Source organism: Erinaceus europaeus, chromosome 14, assembly GCF_950295315.1.
Source record: "Erinaceus europaeus chromosome 14, mEriEur2.1, whole genome shotgun sequence".
NCBI classification, from domain to species: Eukaryota; Metazoa; Chordata; class Mammalia; order Eulipotyphla; family Erinaceidae; genus Erinaceus; species Erinaceus europaeus.
In genome coordinates, this window is record NC_080175.1 from 17,675,657 (window position 1) to 17,696,083 (window position 20,427).

At 42.7% G+C, this 20,427-nt stretch overlaps 1 protein-coding gene across 2 annotated transcripts in view; it reads right to left on the reverse strand.

The window, feature by feature from the left end:
* RBM20 (RNA binding motif protein 20) overlaps positions 1-19,349 on the reverse strand; it is a 243,108-nt gene extending 223,759 nt beyond the window's left edge. The window contains exon 1 of one of the 2 annotated variants that reach the window (XM_060171334.1): positions 18,614-19,349. In XM_060171334.1, coding sequence (XP_060027317.1) covers positions 18,614-18,780 — 167 coding nt within the window. In that variant the 5' untranslated portion in view covers positions 18,781-19,349. The remainder of the gene's footprint in view (positions 1-18,613) is intronic. The other variant, XM_060171337.1, reaches the window with a different exon arrangement.
* Positions 19,350-20,427: the final 1,078 nt, after the last annotated feature.

Genomic DNA, 20,427 nt, shown 5'->3' on the forward strand with positions numbered 1-20,427 from the left:
GCCTTCCTGCGAGGACTCTGAAGGGCATTGAGGGAAGGCCAGTAAGAGGTACTCATGGATATATGTCACAGCAATATATCCATGAAAAGTCCAGGAAATAGACACCCCGACACTCCTTCCTGCATGCAGTCAGAATCCATGCAAAGGAAAAGGAATGTTCAAGTTGAGGGTGGTAGAAGGCTGAGGACCAAGAGGGCAGTCTACCTCACACCCAGGGCTGGACAGCTGAGCAGACACAGCAGCACGAGGGCTGAGACACACACAGTCTGACCACACAGGCAAGGAGAAGCTACACCACAGCTCTAATCCAGCAGATGGTGAGTTTAACGTTGTGCTGCTGTACAGGAAGAAGGCTCTGAGGACAGGCCCAGAGGGAGAAGTTAGGAGGTCTGTAGAAGCAGAGGCAGAGGGTATGAAGAAAAGGGGGGGGGGGGCGTCCAAAGGAAGAAAGATGGTACATGATGGAATGGGTCAGAAGGACTGGCTCCGAGCCTGGGCTCTCCAATCACTGGCTAGGTGACCATGAACCACCAGTAGTTACTTAATCCCTACCTACTTCACGGGGTTTTGGGGGGATTAGAAGGCATAACCCAGGAGGGGAAAAGTGCCCTGGGAATCCTAGAGTGGCCTGCATTGTTGTGTCAACCGAAGCCTCACTACCAGACTTAAAATTACTCTCACAGGTCACTTATCATCTCTAATGGCTGAGTGGTCTTTGCTAAATATTAGGTTATTGGAAAAGTCACAATGCATTTTTGCATAAAGAAATGGAAAGAGAGGGAGTCAGGCTGTAGCTCAGCAGGTTAAGTGCAGGTGGCACAAAGCACAAGGACTGGCATAAGGATCCCAGTTCGAGCCCTGGCTCCCCACCTGCAGGGGAGTCGCTTCACAGGCAGTGAAGCAGGTCTGCAGGTGTCTATCTTTCTCTCCCCCTCTCTGTCTTCCCCTCCTCTCTCCATTTCTCTTTGTCCTATCCAACAACGACGACATCAATAACTACAACAATAAAACAACAAGGGCAACAAAAGGGAATAAATAAATAAATAAATAAATAAATATAAAATTAAATTAAAAATTATAAAAAAAGAAATGGAAAGAGATGGCATGACCTTTCTGACACCCCAATACTATCCCTCTTCCGGACCTGCTCCCTTTGCATAAAACAAGAGAACTGAATTATCTCTAGCCTTCTTACAACATGAGGTTCTGCAGTTTTGTTGTCGTATTCATTTTACTCAGCTTCCACTGTATCAATTATTTGTCAAATAAAAAAATATAACTGAAAGGAGCAACATCGATTAAAAAAAGAAGAAGAAGCTAGTCAGTCACTGACCCTAAAAACTAAAATGAAAAAGTATGTTTCCTTTAGTGCCTGGATATGTTATAACAACACAGTCTGTAATATCTATCTATATATATACCAAAAAATACTTTTTTTCCAAAAAAGTTAAATTATCAGGACAACTAAAATATGTGTTTACATAAAAAATGGTAAAGGAATATTCATACTTCTTTGTTTTGCTTTTCTTTTTTGTCTTACCAAAGTACTGTTCAGCCCTGGTTTGTGGTGGTGTCAAAGACTGAACTTGGGATCTTTGGTGACTTAGGCAAAAAATATCTTTGCATGACCATTATACTATCTCCCTAATTATCCTGCTTTATTTATAAGAGCCAAAACCTGAAGTAACCTAAATGCCCATTAACAAGTGAATAAAAAAATTATGGTAAATCTGTTAAATGGAATGCTATTCAATAATAAAAAGGACCAAATTTTTGATACATGCCAAAAAATGGGTCAACAAAAAGTATTTGTTTACAATTTTAGATGCTTCACAATTGTACAACAAAAAGATAAACTCAACTTAAAAATCATAGAAAAGACTTGAAGAGTCATTATTCTTTTTTTAAAATAACTTGTGATATTTTAAAAAAATATTTATTTCCTTTTGGTTGCCCTTGCTGTTTTTACTGTTGTAGTAGTTATTGTTGTTGATACCGTCATTGTTGGCTAGGACAGAGAGAAATGGAGAGGAGGGGAAGACATATGCCAGAGTGATGGTTCTCTTCCCTCTCCCTCTCCCTTACTCTCTAATTAATTAAAAAAAAATCTTAAAAAAATAAAATTAAAAAACATGCAAAAGATCCACAAGCACATGAAGAGGTGTTCATATCATTAGTAGTCAGAAACATATAAATTAAACCACAGGGTGGGTGGAAACACACCCAGTGGGTCCCACAGGTTATCAAGCTCAAACACCCCGGTTTAAGCCCATACTCCTCACCTATCGAGGAGAAGCTTCATGAGGGATGAAGCAGTGCTGCAGGTGTCTTTCTCACTCCCACTCCGTCTTCCTCTTCCCTCTTAATTGCTTTCTGCCTCTATCAACAAAAGAAGGGAGAGGAAAGGGAGCCAGGTAACCGGTTGTGCACTGGGTTAAGCACACATAGTATGAAGTGCAGAACAGCGCAAGGATACTGGTTCGAGCCCCTACCTCCCCACCTGGGTGGGGGGGACACTTCACAAGTGGTGAAGCAGATCTGCAGGTCTCTCTTTCTCCCTTTCTATCTCCCCATTCTCTATCCTATATTTAAAAAAAGAAAGGAAAGGAAAAAGAAAGAAAAGAATAGGCTGTTGCGAGTAGTGGATTCGTCATGCAGGCACCTGGTCCCAGCAATACACCTAGTAGCAATACAAATAAATGAATACACACAAAAAAAGAAAGAAAGAAGAAAAAAAGCTAAAGCTGGTTAAATAAAACAAAATCACAATGAGTCACCACTTGGCACACACTAGAATGACCATTATTTAAAAATAATATATCAAGCACTGGCAAGATCATGGACAAATTACAGCTCTCAGTCATTGCTGGCAGAAAATGTAAAATGGTGTGGTCACTTCGGAAAACCAGTTTGGATGTTCCTCAGTAAATCAAAAACAGAATTACCATGTCACCCAGCAATCTAACTCCAAAGGATATACCCAAAAGACCTGAAGACAAAAGTTTAAGCAAAAGCTTGTACACAAATGTTCATAGGAGCACTATGTGTAACAGCCAGAAGGTAGAAACAATCCAAACCCATCACCTTGTGAGAATGAATGAATGAATGAATGAATGAATAAAATGTTATCTTCCTGTATACTGGAATATTATACAGCAACAGAAGGGATAAAGTCCTGATAGAGGTTATGCCAAGGATGAACCTTGAAAACACTGTGCTGAGTGAAAAAAGACAGTCACAAAAGCCAATTATTATATGATCCTCTTTGTAATATGTGCACTTAACCAGATGCACCACCACCCAGCACCATATGACCCCATTTGAATGAAGTATCCAAAAGGCAAACCCCATAGAGACAAAAAGCAAACTGAATTTGTGAAGCCAGTAACTCGAGTGTGGGGAGAAGGGAAGAACATGATGGGTAGTAAGTAGGACAGGGTTCAAATTCAGGCCACTCAAATATGTGGAAAGATATGCAGCCTACAGGATAAGCTATTTATTATTATTATTATTATTATTATTATTATTTTGCCTCCAGGGTTATCACTGGTGCTCAGTGCCTGCACTACAAATCCACTGCTCCTGGAGGCCATTTTTTCCCATTTTGTTGCCCTTGTTGTTGTTACTGTTGTTGTTTCCATTGTTGTTGTTGGATAGGACAGAGAGAAATGGAGAGAGGAGGGGAAGACAGAGAGGGGGAGTGAGAGATAGACACCTGCAGACCTGCTTCACCCCCTGTGAAGCGACTCCCCTGCAGGTGGGGAGCTAGGGGCTCGAACCTGGATCTTTGCGCCGGTCCTTGTACTTTGCACCATGTGCGCTTAATGCGTTGCACTACCGCCGACCTCCTATAGTTTTTTAATATTATACCGAAGCTCTTAACTATTAGATGTATTAAATTTCTACTTGAAATACACTGAAGAATTCTTTAAATGTTTAAATGAACTTTACTATAACATTACCCTTTCCCATGTCAAGAGCAAACAATCGCATCCTGATTTGTTGATTCTTCTAAGTCTGGTTTTTACCCACAATGGCTTCTTAAAGCAAAACAACCCCCGTAATAATGTCTGCTAACACTGGTCAAGAAATATGTCTGGAGGAGACTCAGCAAGCTTGATGTGGCAATGTTTCAAGTCAGGAATTCTTCCTGCTATTAATAGGAGCCTGGGACACTTTAATCATTGCTGAATCCTGGTTTTTTTGAATTGGTTCAAAATGGTCTGGCAGAACTTGGCAAACACATGCTTTGCAAATCAAACTCTCCTATCTGTTATTATCTTAGCACATGCTGAGAGGATTATAAGTGTTTATATACTCTCAGTGAGCATCCAGTTCAGGTCTTGCCTAATATGCATAACCAGCGGAATAGGACAGTGAATCAAATGCCAGAGTCAGACTTGCTCATGGAATTTAAATTGGGATATGGATTTCATGTTAAGCCACAAGGCTCACTTAAATGCTTAGGAAAAAAGAGAAACAGAAAAAAAGTTTTTAATTGGATTGTCTCAAATTAAATGTAACTGATGTCACATTTATTTCAGTGACTTTTTTTCTATAATCTTTTTTTCATAAACAACAGGTCTTCAATAAATTATTCTGAGGACACAGATATCTTCATAAAGATATAACTCCCTGATTTTTAATTTTTTAAATTTATTTTCCCTTTTGTTGCCCTTGTTTTTTATTGTTGTTGTAATTATTATTGTTGTTGTTATTAATGTTGTTGGATAGAACAGAGAGAAATGGAGAGAGAAGGGGAAGACAGAGAGGGGGAAAGAAAGACACCTGCAGACCTGCTTTAAGGCTTGTAAAGTGGCTCCCCTACAGGTGGGGAGCCAGGGGCTTGAACCAGGATCCTTAGGCCAGTCCTTGCACTTGGCACCATATGCGTCTAACCCGCTGCGCTACCACCAGACTCCCAACTGCCTGCTTTTATATATCACTCTCCTTCCAGGTTCCACCCTGTGGTTCTTCCATTAGTGTTATTTTACTTTTTTTTCCCCACCCTGCCACCCTAGTGTTATTTTTCTTAGATGTCACGAGTCCTTATAGTTTGTCGCTTCATGTCCTTATCTATAAAAGAAGACTATGGGACACAAATAACAGGACAATGATTGAATTAAATGATAAAATGTATTGCACAGCCATAAAGTGCCGAGGATAACAGCTGGCACACAGGAAACCCTTGATAAATATGAACTGTTTTCATTTTATCATGGCTCCCTTTTATAGATGAGAACACTGAGGTTCAGCATTAGTGCTGGCAGAGATACAGCTAGAACGCCCAGCATGCCTGTTCCCTCTTCTTTTCATGACTCCACACTTTCCCCACCCATACATATTTTGTGCATGAAAATAAGAGGACCAATCTAGCAGAGGTAAAAATAACTGTAACTTAAATCTAAAAAGCCTGAACAAACTGGTAGGCACAGACTAGCTCCAAATGTTACCCAGTTTAAGCCCCAGGGCAAGTCATCAGTCATTTTTATTTTATTTATTTATTTATTTATTTTTGCCACTAGGGTTATCGCTGGAGCTGGGAGATGGGTGCCTACACTATGAATCCTTTGCTCCCAGCAGCCTTTTTTTTCTTTCCATTTTATTCAATAGGACAAAGAAAAATTTAGAGAGGAGGGAGAGGGAGAGAGGGAGAGAGAAAGACAGACACCTGGAGACCTGCTTCACCATTTGTGAAGTGACCCTGTTGCAGGTGGAGAGTCGGGGCTTGAACCCAGATCCCTGCTCAGGTCCTTGTGCTTAGTACTATATGCGCCTAACCGGATGTGCCTCCCTCATCAGTCATTTTTTAAAACCCACTTCATATCATGATTTTGAAAGGGGAGATAAAAGGTTTGGGGGGGGGGTAAGTCAACATAACTTTTAGAGGATATCAAAAAAACAACTGTGAACAAAATTTGCATTGGCATCCGATTACCGCCGTCTGCACTAAAAAGGGTTCATATTCACTTTGTATGGCTATTTTAAAAAGGCATGAATAGAATGAATGCCTGCTGTAGGGTTTAAGGGAGATGGTGGGCCTATTATTTAAGTTCTGAGCAACCCAAGACAAGAATCACCTAGAAATTCCAGATAGTATCTACAGGCTGGGGCAATGCAAACATTATTTGCAAAGCTGTCTGATTTAAACTATAGATCCAAACTGAGCCATTCTTTTTTTTTAATTTCTTTATTGGGGAATTAATGTTTTACATTCAACAGTAAATACAATAGTTTGTACGTAAAAAACTGAGCCATTCTTAAGTAATACTCAGTCATCATTCCAGTTTTTCCCATTTCACTGGAGGGACCTTTTTAAAATATGGTCGAATTAAAAGATGAGCATTTGTTGGGAAACAGGATATTTAGAGGGGTTACAGTAGGTCACCCCTGTAGACAGCTTAATTAATCACACAGAGAAACACGTCCAGTGATAACGGTGAGCTCTAGGGGGACCACATTAGCTAAAAGGTCACATTTAGTGGCACACTCATCACCTTTTACCATGGCATATCCCAGTCAAAACGCTTAACCTAAATCTGATCGATAAGAAGCAACAGGCATGAACAGAGAAGATAACATAATGATTAAGCAAAAAGGCTTGCGTGCTTGAAGCTTTAAGGTCCAGGTTCAATCCCCAACACTATATATGTCACAGTGAGTTGTGCTCTGGTATCTGTCTGTCTCTCAAGTGCTTCTCTCTCTCTTCAAAATAAATAAAAGTCAGGCGGTAGCGCAGCAGGTTAAGCACACGTGGTGCAAAGCCCAAGGACCAGCCTAAGGATCCCGGTTCGAGCCCGGGCTTCTCACCTGCAGGTGAGTCGCTTCACAGGCAGTGAAGTAGGTCTGCTGGTATCTATCTTTCTCTCGACCTCTCTGTCTTCCCCTCCTCTCCATTTCTCTTTGTCCTATCTAACAACAACGACATCAATAACAATAATAACTACAACAACAATAAAAAACAACAAGGGCACTCCACTTCCCCAGAGACCCACCCTACTAGGGAAAGAGAGAGGCAGACTGGGACTATGGATCAACTAGTCAACGCCCATGTTCAGCGGGGAAGCAATTACAGAAGCCAGACCTTCCACCTTCTGCAACCCATGAGGACCTTGGGTCTATACTCCCAGAGGGATAGAGAATGGAAAAGCTATCAGGGGAGGGAATGGGATATAGAGACCTGGTGGTGGGAACTGTGTGGAGTTGTACCCTTCCTATCCTATGGTTTTGTTAATCTCCTTTTTAAAATAAATAAATAAATAATAAATAAAGGCAACAAAAGGGAAAATAAATAGATAAATAAATAAATAAATAGGGGCTGGGCGGTGGCACCGCGGGTTAAGCACACATGACACAAAGTGCAAGGACCAGCTCAAGGATCCAGGTTCAAGCTCCCCGCTCCCCACCTGCAGGGGGTGGTGGGATGTTTGCTTCACAAGTGGTGAAGCAGATCTACAGGTATCTATCTTTCTCTCCCCCTCTCTGTCTTCCCTCCTCTCTCCATTTCTCTCTGTCTTATCCAACAATAATAATAATAACAACAACAACGATAAACAACAAAGGCAACAAAAGGGGAAAAATAGCTTCCAGGATCAGTGGATTTGCAGTGCAGACACCGAGTCCCAGCGATAACCCTGGAGGCAAAAATAAATAAATAAATAAATAAAACAGACACACTGAGACCATGGTTCATTCTATAAAACAACCACCCTGGAATCTTTGGTCATGAAACACAGAAAAATGAAAGAACATTTCCCATATTAAAAGAAATAAAAGGAGTCCAGGAAAGGGAAGGTAGCAGGAGGTTACCAAATGGCTTTGATACCTGAGCCACCAGACCTCCCAGTTCGGTCCTCCTACCCTCCATGACCACCATGAGCTAAAGCTGAGTAGTGCTCTAGTAATCAAATCAAATCAAATCAACCTCATGAACAAATGCACTTGTGAATATAACTTGATAAAAATAGCTCTAAAAGTTTTCCTAACAACAGGAAAAAACTAAAAATCTAATGTTTATTTGAAAGAAAATATTCAAAGAATACATTTCTTTAAGCATGATAACAAAATTATGGTTATGTGACCTACTTTGAAATATATATATATATATATATATATATATAGAGAGAGAGAGAGAGAGAGAGAGAGAGAGAGAGAGAGAGAATAGAATACAAAAAAAGTGAAAGCCAGAAGACAAATACAGTGGACCAGGCTGTGATGCAAATGAATATAATGGTGGAGTCTTAAGCATTAGGTCCTGAGTTTTATCCGGTACATGGTACATGTACCAAAGTGATGTTCTGGTTCTCTCTCACACATATACAAATAAATATTTTTAAAAAACACACACACAAATAGTCCTTCTAAAAAGCAAAGATTATTATTTTTAATATCATGAAAATTATATATAAATTTGAAGCATAATAAATGAGGGATGAGATGGCCAAAAACAGTAACAAGCATTCCTTTTGAAATATCATGGTCAGAATTTGAAGGCATCAGGATGAGTGAGACAAGCCAGAAAGACAAAGACCAACACCAAATGACCTCGCTTATAGGTAGACCTTAAGAACAAAAAATAGGGAGTTGAGCTGTAATGCAGCGGGTTTCGCGCACACGGCAAGGACCAGTGTAAGGATCCCAGTTCGAACCCCCAGCTCCCCACCTGCATGGGAGTCACTTCACAGGCAGTGAAGCAGGTCTGCAGGTGTCTGTAGTGCAGGCACCAAACCACAGTGATAACCCTGGAGGCAAAAGAAAATGTTATACTATTACTTAAAAGGTTTAGTTTAGGAGTTTGGGCGGTAGCGCAACTGGTTAAGCACACGCAGGTGGCACAAAGCGCAAGGACCCGGGTAATGATCCCGGTTCGAGCCCCCGGCTCCACCTGCAGGGGACTCGCTTCACAGGCGGTGAAGCAGGTCTCCAGGTGTCTATCTTTCTCTCCCCCTCTCTGTCTTCACCTCCTCCCTCCATTTCTCTCTGTCCTATCCAACAACAATGACATCAATAACATCAATAATAATAACTGCACCGATAAAACAACCAAGGCAACAAAAGGGAAAAAATGGCCTCCAGGAGCAGTGGATTCGTGGTGCAGGCACCGAGCCCCATCAATAACCCTGGAGGCAAAGAAAAAAAGGTTCAGTTACATCACATCTTGAAGAATGTCAAGAGGATACCCCTAAGAGTGAATGGAATGCAAGTATTAAACTTTTTCTTATCAATAATCTGAAAAGGAAAAAAAAGTATTCTTAAACCAAGATGAGCAGAGAAGAAAGTGTGCCGTTTCCAGAGTAGTAGAAGCCTGGAAAAAGCCCATCCATTAGCACAAGCAGACAAGCCTATGGGAGCAGGGAGAACAGTGACAAACTCTCCTTTGAGTAACAAATAGCTCATTTCTAAATTGCCTCTATTTCTCTCACCCCCCAGGAGGACAAAAGGGAACACCAGCAGAAATTACACAATACAGAACAATAGGACGATGCGGATTCCTACTCCACTCTAACCACTGTCTGCTGTGTGACTAAAAGCAATTCCATTGATTTTTCTGATGTCCGACTCCCTTTTACTAGAAAAACAGAATGACAGGGCTAAGGTCTAAAGTCTAAGAGGTGAATGCCAGGCTCTGTCTTAAAGATACAACATCAATGCGAAAATACCAATTCCTATATTTACTTTAAAAGAAATCGTTTTGGGGATTGGAGAACTAGCTCACTTGGATAGTGTGATGCTTTGCCATATGCATATTTTGAAGAAAGCTCCAGTGCTGTGGTGTCTTTCACTCTCAACTTTTCTGCCCCTCTACCTCTCTGTACCTATAACAAATGAATAAAGTTGTGTTTTCTCAGATTATGAAATGTGCGCTAGATAAAAAGGTATAACATTATTACTATCATCCTCATTATTATTATTACTATTATTATTATTATTTGGCCTCCAGGGTTATTACTGGGGCTCGGTGCCTGCACCACGAATCCACTGCTCCTGGAGGCTATGTTTTTCCTTTTTGTCACCCTTGTTGCTTTATTGTTGTTGTGGTTATTTTTATTGTTATTGATGTCATTGTTGTTGGATAGGACAGAGAGAATGGAGAGAGGTGGGGTAGACAGAGGGGGAGAAAAAGCCAGACACCTGCAGACCTGCTTCACTGCTTTTGAAGCGGACCCCCCTTCCCCCCCGTAGGTGGGGACCTGGAGCCTCGAACCCAGATCCTTCTGTTGGTCCTTGCGCTTTGCGCCATGTGCGCTTAACCCACTGCGCTCCCTCCCAACCCCTTTAACATTACTTTTTAAGTCACTAGCATTGCACTGTCTGGAGCTGCACCCACTGTCAGTGTCTTTATATTTGTTCTCCAGATAATTTTCAAGATGTGCAACTCACAGTTTTTTTTAAACATGAGGTTCCAGTATCCGTGCTATTGGCAATGCTTTCAGTAAGCAATGCTGTGTGTCTTACAGTCCACATTTGTAAGATAATGGCCTTGTTCTAATGGCTGAAGGTTGTGTGACATTATATATGCACGTTTTATCTTCTCAGGAATACCTAAGGTGGTTTCTAAATTTTTGCCTTTCTACAATGTTGCAATGTTCTTCTGTTCATCCTCATTTTATATACGTGTGTGTGTGCGTGTGCGTGTGTGTGTGCGTGTGTGTATCTGTCTATAAAACAAGAAGCTCTCTACAGGACTGTGAGGAGCTCTGGTCGTTAATTAAAAAGTTTCTGGAAATAACACCCATTCCAGAGGCCCTGGGGAAAACTCAGGCCCAGGCTTTGTAGAGCCAGGACCTCTTCACAGAGCGGCCCACATGGCTGGCAGGCTGAGCATTTTGGTTTGCACGTCTGGGTCCAGGCAGAACACAGGTCTTCTGCCTCAGCTTGTGGTCTCACGACACATACTCCCAGCTTCCACATGAAAGTGATTAAATCTGTCTCCTGAATTTAAGACAGAACGTGATGAGATTTTTGCAAAATATTTTCTGTAGCATTCCAAAATAAATGGCTTTATTTTATTGTTTCCCATCTAGAGATTTGCAAGCAATAAGAAAGATCTCCCAATTTCCCTATCATAATTACATCCTAGATATGAATTTGATTTGCATATGTTGAAGAAAGCAGCTAATTCTCCCGTTTTTGTGGCTGTTTTCATTTTCATGAGTGGTTAAGTTCACAAAAATGCACCTCTGTCCACAGCTAGAAATCTAAGTGCTGCAGGGAATATCACCTAGCAGGTGTCTATCAGACTTGTATGAGAAGGGAGGCATGCTACCCTGCTGACACTTGCAATAAGCCAGAAGGGTCATATGTTATTCTTGGAAAGAACCGCCATCGATCATTTCCCACCCCTGGGGAGGATGGATTAGGAAGGGTAATTGGCTTGTTCAGGTCACCCACTCCCAGTCCCAAGGTTTTCCCTCTCTGATCTTCTTTGTCAGAAAGTCGATGATTAATTAAGAACAAAGATACTCACTTTATACTTGACAACACAAAGTAGATCCTAAATCATTCCATTTGATACTGAATTCAAAAGAAACTCTGTGAAAGCAGTATATTTTTAAAACAAAATACCCTGCCCATTCCTTCAGATCATGACAAGGGAAGTCAGACTGAAGAGTGGGTAAACTAAGAACCAAAACTATTGGGCTGTTGGAAAAGTCATGATGTATTTTTTAATGTGTTTTTTTAATGCAAAAATAAGTCGTGGTTTTTCCAACAACCCAATATATATTTGAGAAAGAACATATAGACCAGTGGGGAAAATGGAGACATATTTAAGATGAACTGAAAAGCATGAATGGAGGTTTCACAGTTTGGGCTTGAGTAAGAAGAGGCCATTGAGAACTGATGGGTCATTACTATGATTGAGAGATGACAGGTGCAAAGAAAGGGCAGGAGTAAACGCTCCTGGTGCATCCTTAAAGTAAATACCCACATTAAAGGAGAGAAAAGTGGCATGAAAACTATCTTCAGGGGGGCACAGGCACCCCGTCAGACACATGCACAACACCCAGCCTTTTGTTTCTGAACACATGGGAAGATTTATTAAGCTACAGGTTATTATCACATCCCTGTGCAAGTGGCTTAACTGCTCCCTTTGTGCTCATAAAGTACATTCCCATCAGTATGGACCACCTCCCTCTACCAGTCTTCTGTCAGCGAGTTGGAAAAGTTGCCTTGTAAACCGTCAGGAGACCTATTTATTTAGCAAGAGCCAGCAGGAAAGAGGAAAAGAGGAGAAAAGTGGGAAAGAGGAGGATCAATTAACCTGACTGTAACTTCTGCCGTAGTAAAGCCTTCATCATAGTAGATGGATATATGCCTCATGTCTAAAATATACAGAATAAACAAAGGGAGAGGGGAGGGTGGGTGATGTACCATGAGGCTTATACACATAGAAATTGATATAATATTGTAAATAAGCAAAAACTTTTAATACAAATAAAATAAAATGAGGGCTATTTCCCTACTGCCTCCTCCTCAAAATGCTGGCTGTGATGACTTGTCTCCAAACTTGCTGTCTATAAATGTCAACATCTGAAACCCTAGTTGGAAGGAATTTAAACAGAGACCACCCATTGAGTCAGGCTGAAACATCAGCCCACCAACACTCTCGTAGCGGTGTCAAAAAACAAATTCACATTCCTGACTCAAAAAAAAGGAAATGTGCCTTCTTAATTAAGAATTTGGACTTCCCAGTCCTCCCACTGATGGGAACAGCTAATAGTAGGCTTGCAGGATAACACACACACACACACACACACACACACACATCAGCAAGACCCAGACAAGTTCATTAACCAGAAAAAGACATCCCACGTGCTTCCTTCTATAACCCTCTAATTACCATCTTTGCCCAGATTTTGGAATACGGATCACTTTACTTTCTGTAAAAGTTTTCAATGCTCTTTTCTGAACACAGCTACCAGTCACTCGCCAGCTGTGGATCCACAGCAACTTTGCCTGTTAAAACGCACAAAATCGTATCAGTTAGACCATCTCAAGCAAGGTAATTACTGTGGCAAGAAAAAAAAATCAGATTAAGTGGGATTTTGTGGCATAGCAGACCCCTCAAAATCTACTCTATGAGAAGCTAGGAAAATGAAGAGAGAGGGGAGCCCTGTCTCTCAATTGCTCTTTATAAGTTTTCCTTCCCACTTTTTCAAGCTTCTTCTGTTCTTACTTTCCATGCCCACTTCAATCCATTTTAATGTTTATTACTTCACTAGACACAGGTTCTCAACATTTTGTGGATGATTGTTTCTCAAAGTTGTGAACTGAGCTATACTGATGTGTTTACTTGACCATTCGCTGCTGTGGACAGGGAAGGACTATTAGTTTAACTGGAATCAAGAACCTACAGCCGTAAGAAAAATAAATCAGAGAGAGAGAAACTGGATAATGATATGAGATCATTTCACTGTGAGTCAATTCTGGTCTCCCTACCCACCCCACCCCCCAAACCCCCACTAACTATTTAAGCAGAAAAAAATCTCAACAAAGCTCACATTTTGATGGACAGATTTCAGGGGGGGTAGGTTTTAATTTAGCAAACATTTAAGGAGGGAAGCAGCAAGCAAGTTGATAGAAGAATAAAATAGGTGGTAAAACATTTCTCCTTTTCTTCCCCCTGTAGTACCAGCATTAGGACAACTCGGTACACCATATGCACAGTCATGTACTGTGACTAATGAGAACGACGTACTACATTTCATAATACTGACCTCTTTGCAATTTGAGAAAAACCCTGATAGCAGATAGCTCTATTTATACTCTAAAAAGTCTAATCACAACCAATCCTCAAATGAAATTTCCTTTAAAAAAAAGTATGAGGCTTTCTAGAAAAAGCAAAAAAAAAAAAATTTCAAAATGCTAAGAAACACACACACACAACCACACACACACACACACACACACACACACACACCATTCCCAGTTTTGGATAAAGCACTTAATCCTCTCAGATGTTTTCTCCTACCGAATGTTTTACGTGCAGTTGAAGATGGTGTTTAAAATTTTCAAAATTCTTTCTACAAGTATATCCCTGTTTCCCCCTAAAATTGTACTCAAACTGATGTTGGGAGCTGGCATGGGTGTTAGAAACTCCATCCTCTTTCCAAAAAAAAAAAAGGACCCACTAGAAGTGAAGTAATGGCCCCTTTTAGCAAATTCATGTTTCATCCCCAATTCTGGATGTAACAGCCAGAGCACCTATTAAAGTAGTGGACAACACACACAACATGATTGATTGTCTGTGCTCTGTAAGGGTTACCAGGAAACCCTCCCAAATGCAAACTGTCTGGCAAATTGTCTGCAATCAAAGCAACTAACTATAACATTTTCTATACTAATTGGAGGACCACTTTGCTCTATAAACAGACCAGTCAGTAAGTAAAGTGTTAGGCAGAACACTACAAAATTTTTAAGTCAAAGATAAATTTATATCTTCATAAGCCAGAAACACATAGGCGACAGTACCTAGCAGATAAATATATACATATAAACTTCTTTCATTTTTATAATTAAATTTTATTTTTTGTTTATTAAAATAATCTACTTGAAGATAAGGGGGGATCTATACTCAAAATGAATACACAATCTTTTTTATTTATTTTTATTTTTTATTTATTTTTTTTTATTGTTATATATTTCCTGAATAGAGACAGCCAGAAATCAAGAGGGAAGAAGATGACAGAGAGAGAGAGAGAGACCTGCAACACTGCTTCACCATTTGCAAAGCATTCTCCCTGCAGGTGGGGACCAGGGGCTTGAACCTGGGTCCTTGCACACTGTAACATGTGTGCCCAACCAGGTACGCCACCATGTGGCCCTGAATACACAATCTAATGTCATACATTGCCCAGAAAAAAAAAAACTGCTACAAATCTAATAATTTAAGAGAATCACCCATGTCTTCACTTCAAAAAAAGGTGATGGTTAATCTGATCATGATCAGTAGTACAATTTGAACTAACAGTGATCTCAGCATTCAGTTTGAACACAATTGAATGGCTTGGTTTTTGTTCTGGACAGAGTTTTAAAACTTTCAACCTAAAATTTAAATGCTAAGTGTTCAAGGTCAATAAATAATCTTCCCTAAATCAAGAATTAGACCTGACTTTAAAGTACAAAACTGAAATGTAAAATAATGTTGGAAATAAAATATGAAAAGGGGGCCCGGCAGTAGCGCAGCGGGTTAAGTGTACATGGCGCAAAGCACAGGACTGGCACAAGGATCCCAGTTCCAGCCCCTGGCTCCCCACCTGCAAGGGGTCACTTCACAAGCAGTGAAGCAGGTCTGCAGGTGTCTATCTTCCTCTTCCCTCTCTGTCTTCCCCTCCTCTCTTGATTTCTCTCTGTCCTATCCAACAACAACAGCAACAACAATAGTAATAATAACACTGATAAACAACAAGGGCAACAAAAGGGAAAAAATAGCCTCCAGGAGCAGTGGATTCATAGTGCAGGCACCAAGCCCCAGCACTAACCCTGGAGGCAAAAAAGAAAAGAAATAAAATATGAAAAATGAGGAGACAGGTCCTTCAGAAAACATTCATCCCCACACCAGGTAATAATCTTACTTCTGCTAATATAGAGAAGAAATATATTTTAAGCTCTCAAATAATTCTCACTTAAACTTACTCCAAGTTACTTCTTGAGGTGTTATTTGGATTTCTTTTTTATCCAAATGGTATATCTAGAGCCTCTCATTTTCAATATTCAACAATGTCTCCAATATTCAATAGTATTTTGGTCAACTTTGAGAAGGCATATTTAAGATAAAAGTCTTATAAGAAAATAATTACCCATGACTAAACATGACAGATCATTTTTACAGGTAATGTCATTATTGGCCAGGATTCAGACATTAACAAAAACAAAAGGTCATGAACGACTCTTTAACTAAAGCTAAGAATGAAATGCACAGAACTAAATATATGAACAGAGAAGAGGAAAAAGGTATTCCAGAGAAAGTAACTTTCAGTACAGTCTCCCTAATTACCAAGAAGGGCTTCCATGGAGAAAATATGAAATTCATTCATCATCAATTTAATTTCATCATATTTTGACTTAAACGTCATCTGACACAGTAGTTCTCTAAAGATCAACTGAGACATACATGAGTAGGAATCGGTTCTTATTAAGACCACGATTATAACTTTGCCAAAGTCATCGACTTTACCCAAAATGAAAGACATTAATTAAAATTAGTAGACCCAAACATTAAGAAGCGAAAAAAATAAGCCTCAACATCAAGAATGAGATCATTATCATTTTGCAAAAGATCAAAACTACTTCTTATGAGTTACTGAATAACCTCACTAAAAAAAAAAAAATCCAGAAAAAACACAAATTTATTTAATACATGATCCAGCAGAGGTGAATTTCATCCAAAGCCCGAGCTCACAAAATTCCCCAAATCAAGAAGCGACTACTCATTTTTCGGCTTTGGGGCAGTCTGTGCCGCTACATTTTGTCAAAGATGGCTGATGCAAACAGCACCTCATAACCACATAAAAATGGTTGCTCAGATTAAATTATGTAAACGTAGTTTCAAAATAACCTGCTCAAGTTTCAGCGTATTAAGGATGGACCTGCAAAGCATTTGCCATGTTACGCCTGGTTCCAGCGGAATTTCAGTGGATTCTGAAGGGAGCGCAAACTCTAAATCCTCCTTATAAAGCAAAGACTTTGAAACAGAAGTGCACAAACATCAAACCCCATGGGCACATTCACCTCGGCCTGGGACCTGGCTCCTGAACACTGATCTGTCACCAATGCAAAACAAAGCAGAGCTATCGGGCAGGCACTTCTTAAGGTCTCCATCCTGGGCTGCGAGCACAAGGGGCCATCTTTGAAAAGTTCAGTCTTATCTATTAAAGCAAGATATTACAGAAGTGGGGTTTCTCAAAATGGGCATTAACTTGCAGGATCACTTATCTATTACATTGGGTTAATGAAATGTGCTTTATACGATCCATTCCCCCCAAAATGACATTTCTTTTCAATCTGGCAACATTCATAATCAGATGCCAATCTACAAAGATTTTTCTGTGAATGTAAAATTCCAAGTTTTTCCTTCCTAAATAAAAGTAAATAATGAGAAAATGCAAAGTGATTATGATACCTAATAAATTTTAATAAACTTAAAGCACAGTTTAATCTCAAGTCATGGGACTCTGGCCTGATAAGAAATCCACTGGATATATTTAATAATTTGTTCGATCGGATTTTCAACTTTTTTTCTGTTGGTTTATATTTATATTAGGGAACAAAAAGAAATGTCAGCAATGATGTACTTAAAATGTTTTAGCTAAGTTTTAGGTAAAGTCACTTGGAGCACAGAAAATGATGACTACTTGTTAGCAGTTGAAAGAAATCAAATTAGAGCAAAAGTCACAAATAGAGCTTTCATATTCTACCAGTAAAATAAACGGGGGGGAGGGGAGACCATTTTCTTCTGAAATATATCAGTGTTCTTTGATGGCAAACTTTAATTTTCACTATTTTTTCTATTGCATGGGTCAGCCTTAAAAGACAGTATCTAAATGTCATTCCTGTGTCCGTTCACATCCCATCACTTGTTATTTCTCTTACTCCATTTCAGTAAGTGTATATAACTTAACGCATCGATACAGCGGCATTGGAGAAATCTCTGGGTTGTTGCACATGACTAGTTTTGCTAAATTTGTATGTAGTGTTTCTCTGGGTTCCTCAGAGTCGCCCAGGCGCTCATCTTTCAGGTGTACCTCCACTTCTTAAACTAGTTTTTGAGAACTTTATTACTCGCTGAGGAAAAGTTCTTAGAATAAAGGTCTTTCAGTCAAACCAATGTTCTAGGCCTCAGTGTCCAACAAAACCTGCAAAGAATTGTCCAGAGCACCACTAGCCTCCTGCGCTATGGCCCGGAGGGGCTGAAAGCTCGTCGACCTGCGGATGGACCCCCAATCTACTGGCGCGCGGGCCAGGCGGGCCCTGAAAATCTGCGATCTATGTCGCCCAGGTCCCCTGGATCTCACGACAGGCCACTAGAGGAAACCGGTGACGCTGGAGCTGAGAGCTCTTCTTCCTAGAGGCCTTTCTCGAAAAGCGCAAAAGCATCTTTTAGGGGCAAAGCAAAATACGTTGTTTACCCACCCTGGTCACCACCCAATGTCACCATGGCTTCGGGGGCGCCTTAGAGGTGGCTTCTCGGTGGCTCCGCTTGGCTCACACACTCCCCAAGTGCGCACCCGCTCATGCACGGCCTCGGGGGGGGGGGGGGGCAAGCAGAGGCCACAGAGGTTCCCCCCCTAAATTTTGAATTAAACTAAAATTTGAACAATTTTAGTTTCAAATAGCCAACCATGTCTTCCAAAGAGAAGAGAAATGGGATATGAAAGAAAAAGAAAGAAATGATTGTCCCCCAAATTTCTTGTCCCCCGGTCAATTTTCCATTTATTTACATCTGTCCCACGAGCAGCCCGAAGAACACCGACTCCGGCAGAAAACTTCCAAGGCAGGGCTCCCCGGCCACGCTCGGCCGGGGTGGGGGCCCGGAGCGACAAAACCACCAGAGGGGGCGTCCGGGGCGTGTCCCCCACACACGCCGCGCCCCCAGCTCCCCGCGCCCCCTTACTTTTGGATGATCTGGGGCAGGCCGGCTTGGGGAGGCGGCGGTGGCATCCCTCGCGGGCCGGGAGGCGCGGGGGGCGCCGGGGCACCGGGCGCACTGCGGGCATCTCTGTCCGGCTGCTCCGGGCCGCTGGGCTCCGCGTCCTGGCTCATGGCTGCGGCCAGCACCATGTGAGCAGAGCTCGGCCCGGCCTGCGGCGAGAGGGCGCGCGCGAGGGGCGGCCCCGGGACACAGGCGCTCACTGGCGGGGTCCCCGTGCCCAGTCCCCTTGTCCTTCCTGGCGGTGCGCGGGGAGGAGACGCGAGGGGCGGGGAGGAGACAGTCCTTGCGGCGCCGCCTCCTCCTCCTCCCGCGGCTCCCGCTGGTCGGACCGGGCTACGCGGGGGTGGGGGCCAGGGGGCGTCTCCCGGACCTGAGGGAGCCTCTGGGCCGTCCGAGGTGGCCCGGTGCGGGGGAGGTCCGGGACGCTTTGCCCGCCGACCGGGGAGTGGCGAGCGGCTGGGGAAGGCGGCGAGCTCCCTGGCCACGGTGTGGCCGCAGGGTCCCCGTCCGGCGCTCGGCACCAGCGGGAGGAGGGTGACGCGCGCCCGCCAGCGGCCGGCACCGAGCCCTCGCCTCTCCTTGGAGCCGGGAGGTCCCAGGCGACTGCGCGCGCGGGCCTGCGCGCTCCAGCCAAGCGGGGCCACGGAGCGCGCCCGAGGGCCGCGCGTATCCCCAGGCGAGGTGCGCGGGGCTTGGCACCTTCTGCCCCCGGGAGTCCCTGACACCTCCCGGGTGGAGGAAGTGACACCAGCACCTTCCCCCGAATCCAAGGGACCCATAACCACAATCCTTAGATGATCCTGCGCAAGGGCTCTCCAAATTGACTCTCCACTTTGCATTTTTATATTCCTTTTTTTTTTTTTTTTTGGGGGGGGGGAGTTTGTCCCTGAAGCCACTTGGAGATTTGTCCACCTCTTCTCGAAAAGACCAGGCACGACCTTGCAAGCGCGAAAAGTAAACCACGCGTAGATTTTTGTTTTTCTCGTTATTTATTGGCTAATTGAGTGGATGTGAAGGGGACCTCGCGCCGCCGCCGTCGCAGCCCCAGAGGGGAGCTCACCTGCGCACCCGGCTGCGCCTCTGAGGGTGCAGCCGGACAGGTGCAGCCACAAGTCCTGGCGCGCAGGTAGGGGTCTGCGAGGCACCCTGGGCCGTAGAAACAGCTGGAAACTGGGCCATGTCCCTGGAGAGTGTTCACCCAGGACACCCTGACCGTCAGTTCGGCTCCTGTTCTGGCACCAGAAGCTCCAGGGAGCGAATGGAAGCGCCCTGGGCGCCTGTGAAGACAAGACGCCCTCCCGGGTCCCCTCGGGGCCAGCTGCAGCTGCTGGAAGTCTCAAGCCCACCCTCCCGCCTCCCACAGCTACAGAAGGGAAATTCTAGAGATGGGTGAGATGGGTTCTCAGGACCAGGCAACTAAGTGAACTCCCTGAAAGATGCTCTCTTCTGTCCCCAGACTGTGTCTGTCACTTTCCCCACCAGCCTCTGGACAACAAGCCTCCATTAGTTCCAGTCATCACTCCTAGGTATCTCCTCCTCAACTCCTTTTCCCTCTCTCTCCATCTCTCTCTCTCTCTCACACACACACACACACTCACACACGGTGAAGGGGTATTGATAATTGTCTCCATTTCACAAATTAGGGGAGCATGAGTAATTAAAGTCGAGAGTGTGGCTTTCATTAAACTCCATTTTCCATTCTTGAGTGAAGGAATCACCTGAAATAATCATTGCACTGCTCTCCGAAAACTTTTAGATTGTCCCTATGCTTGCAT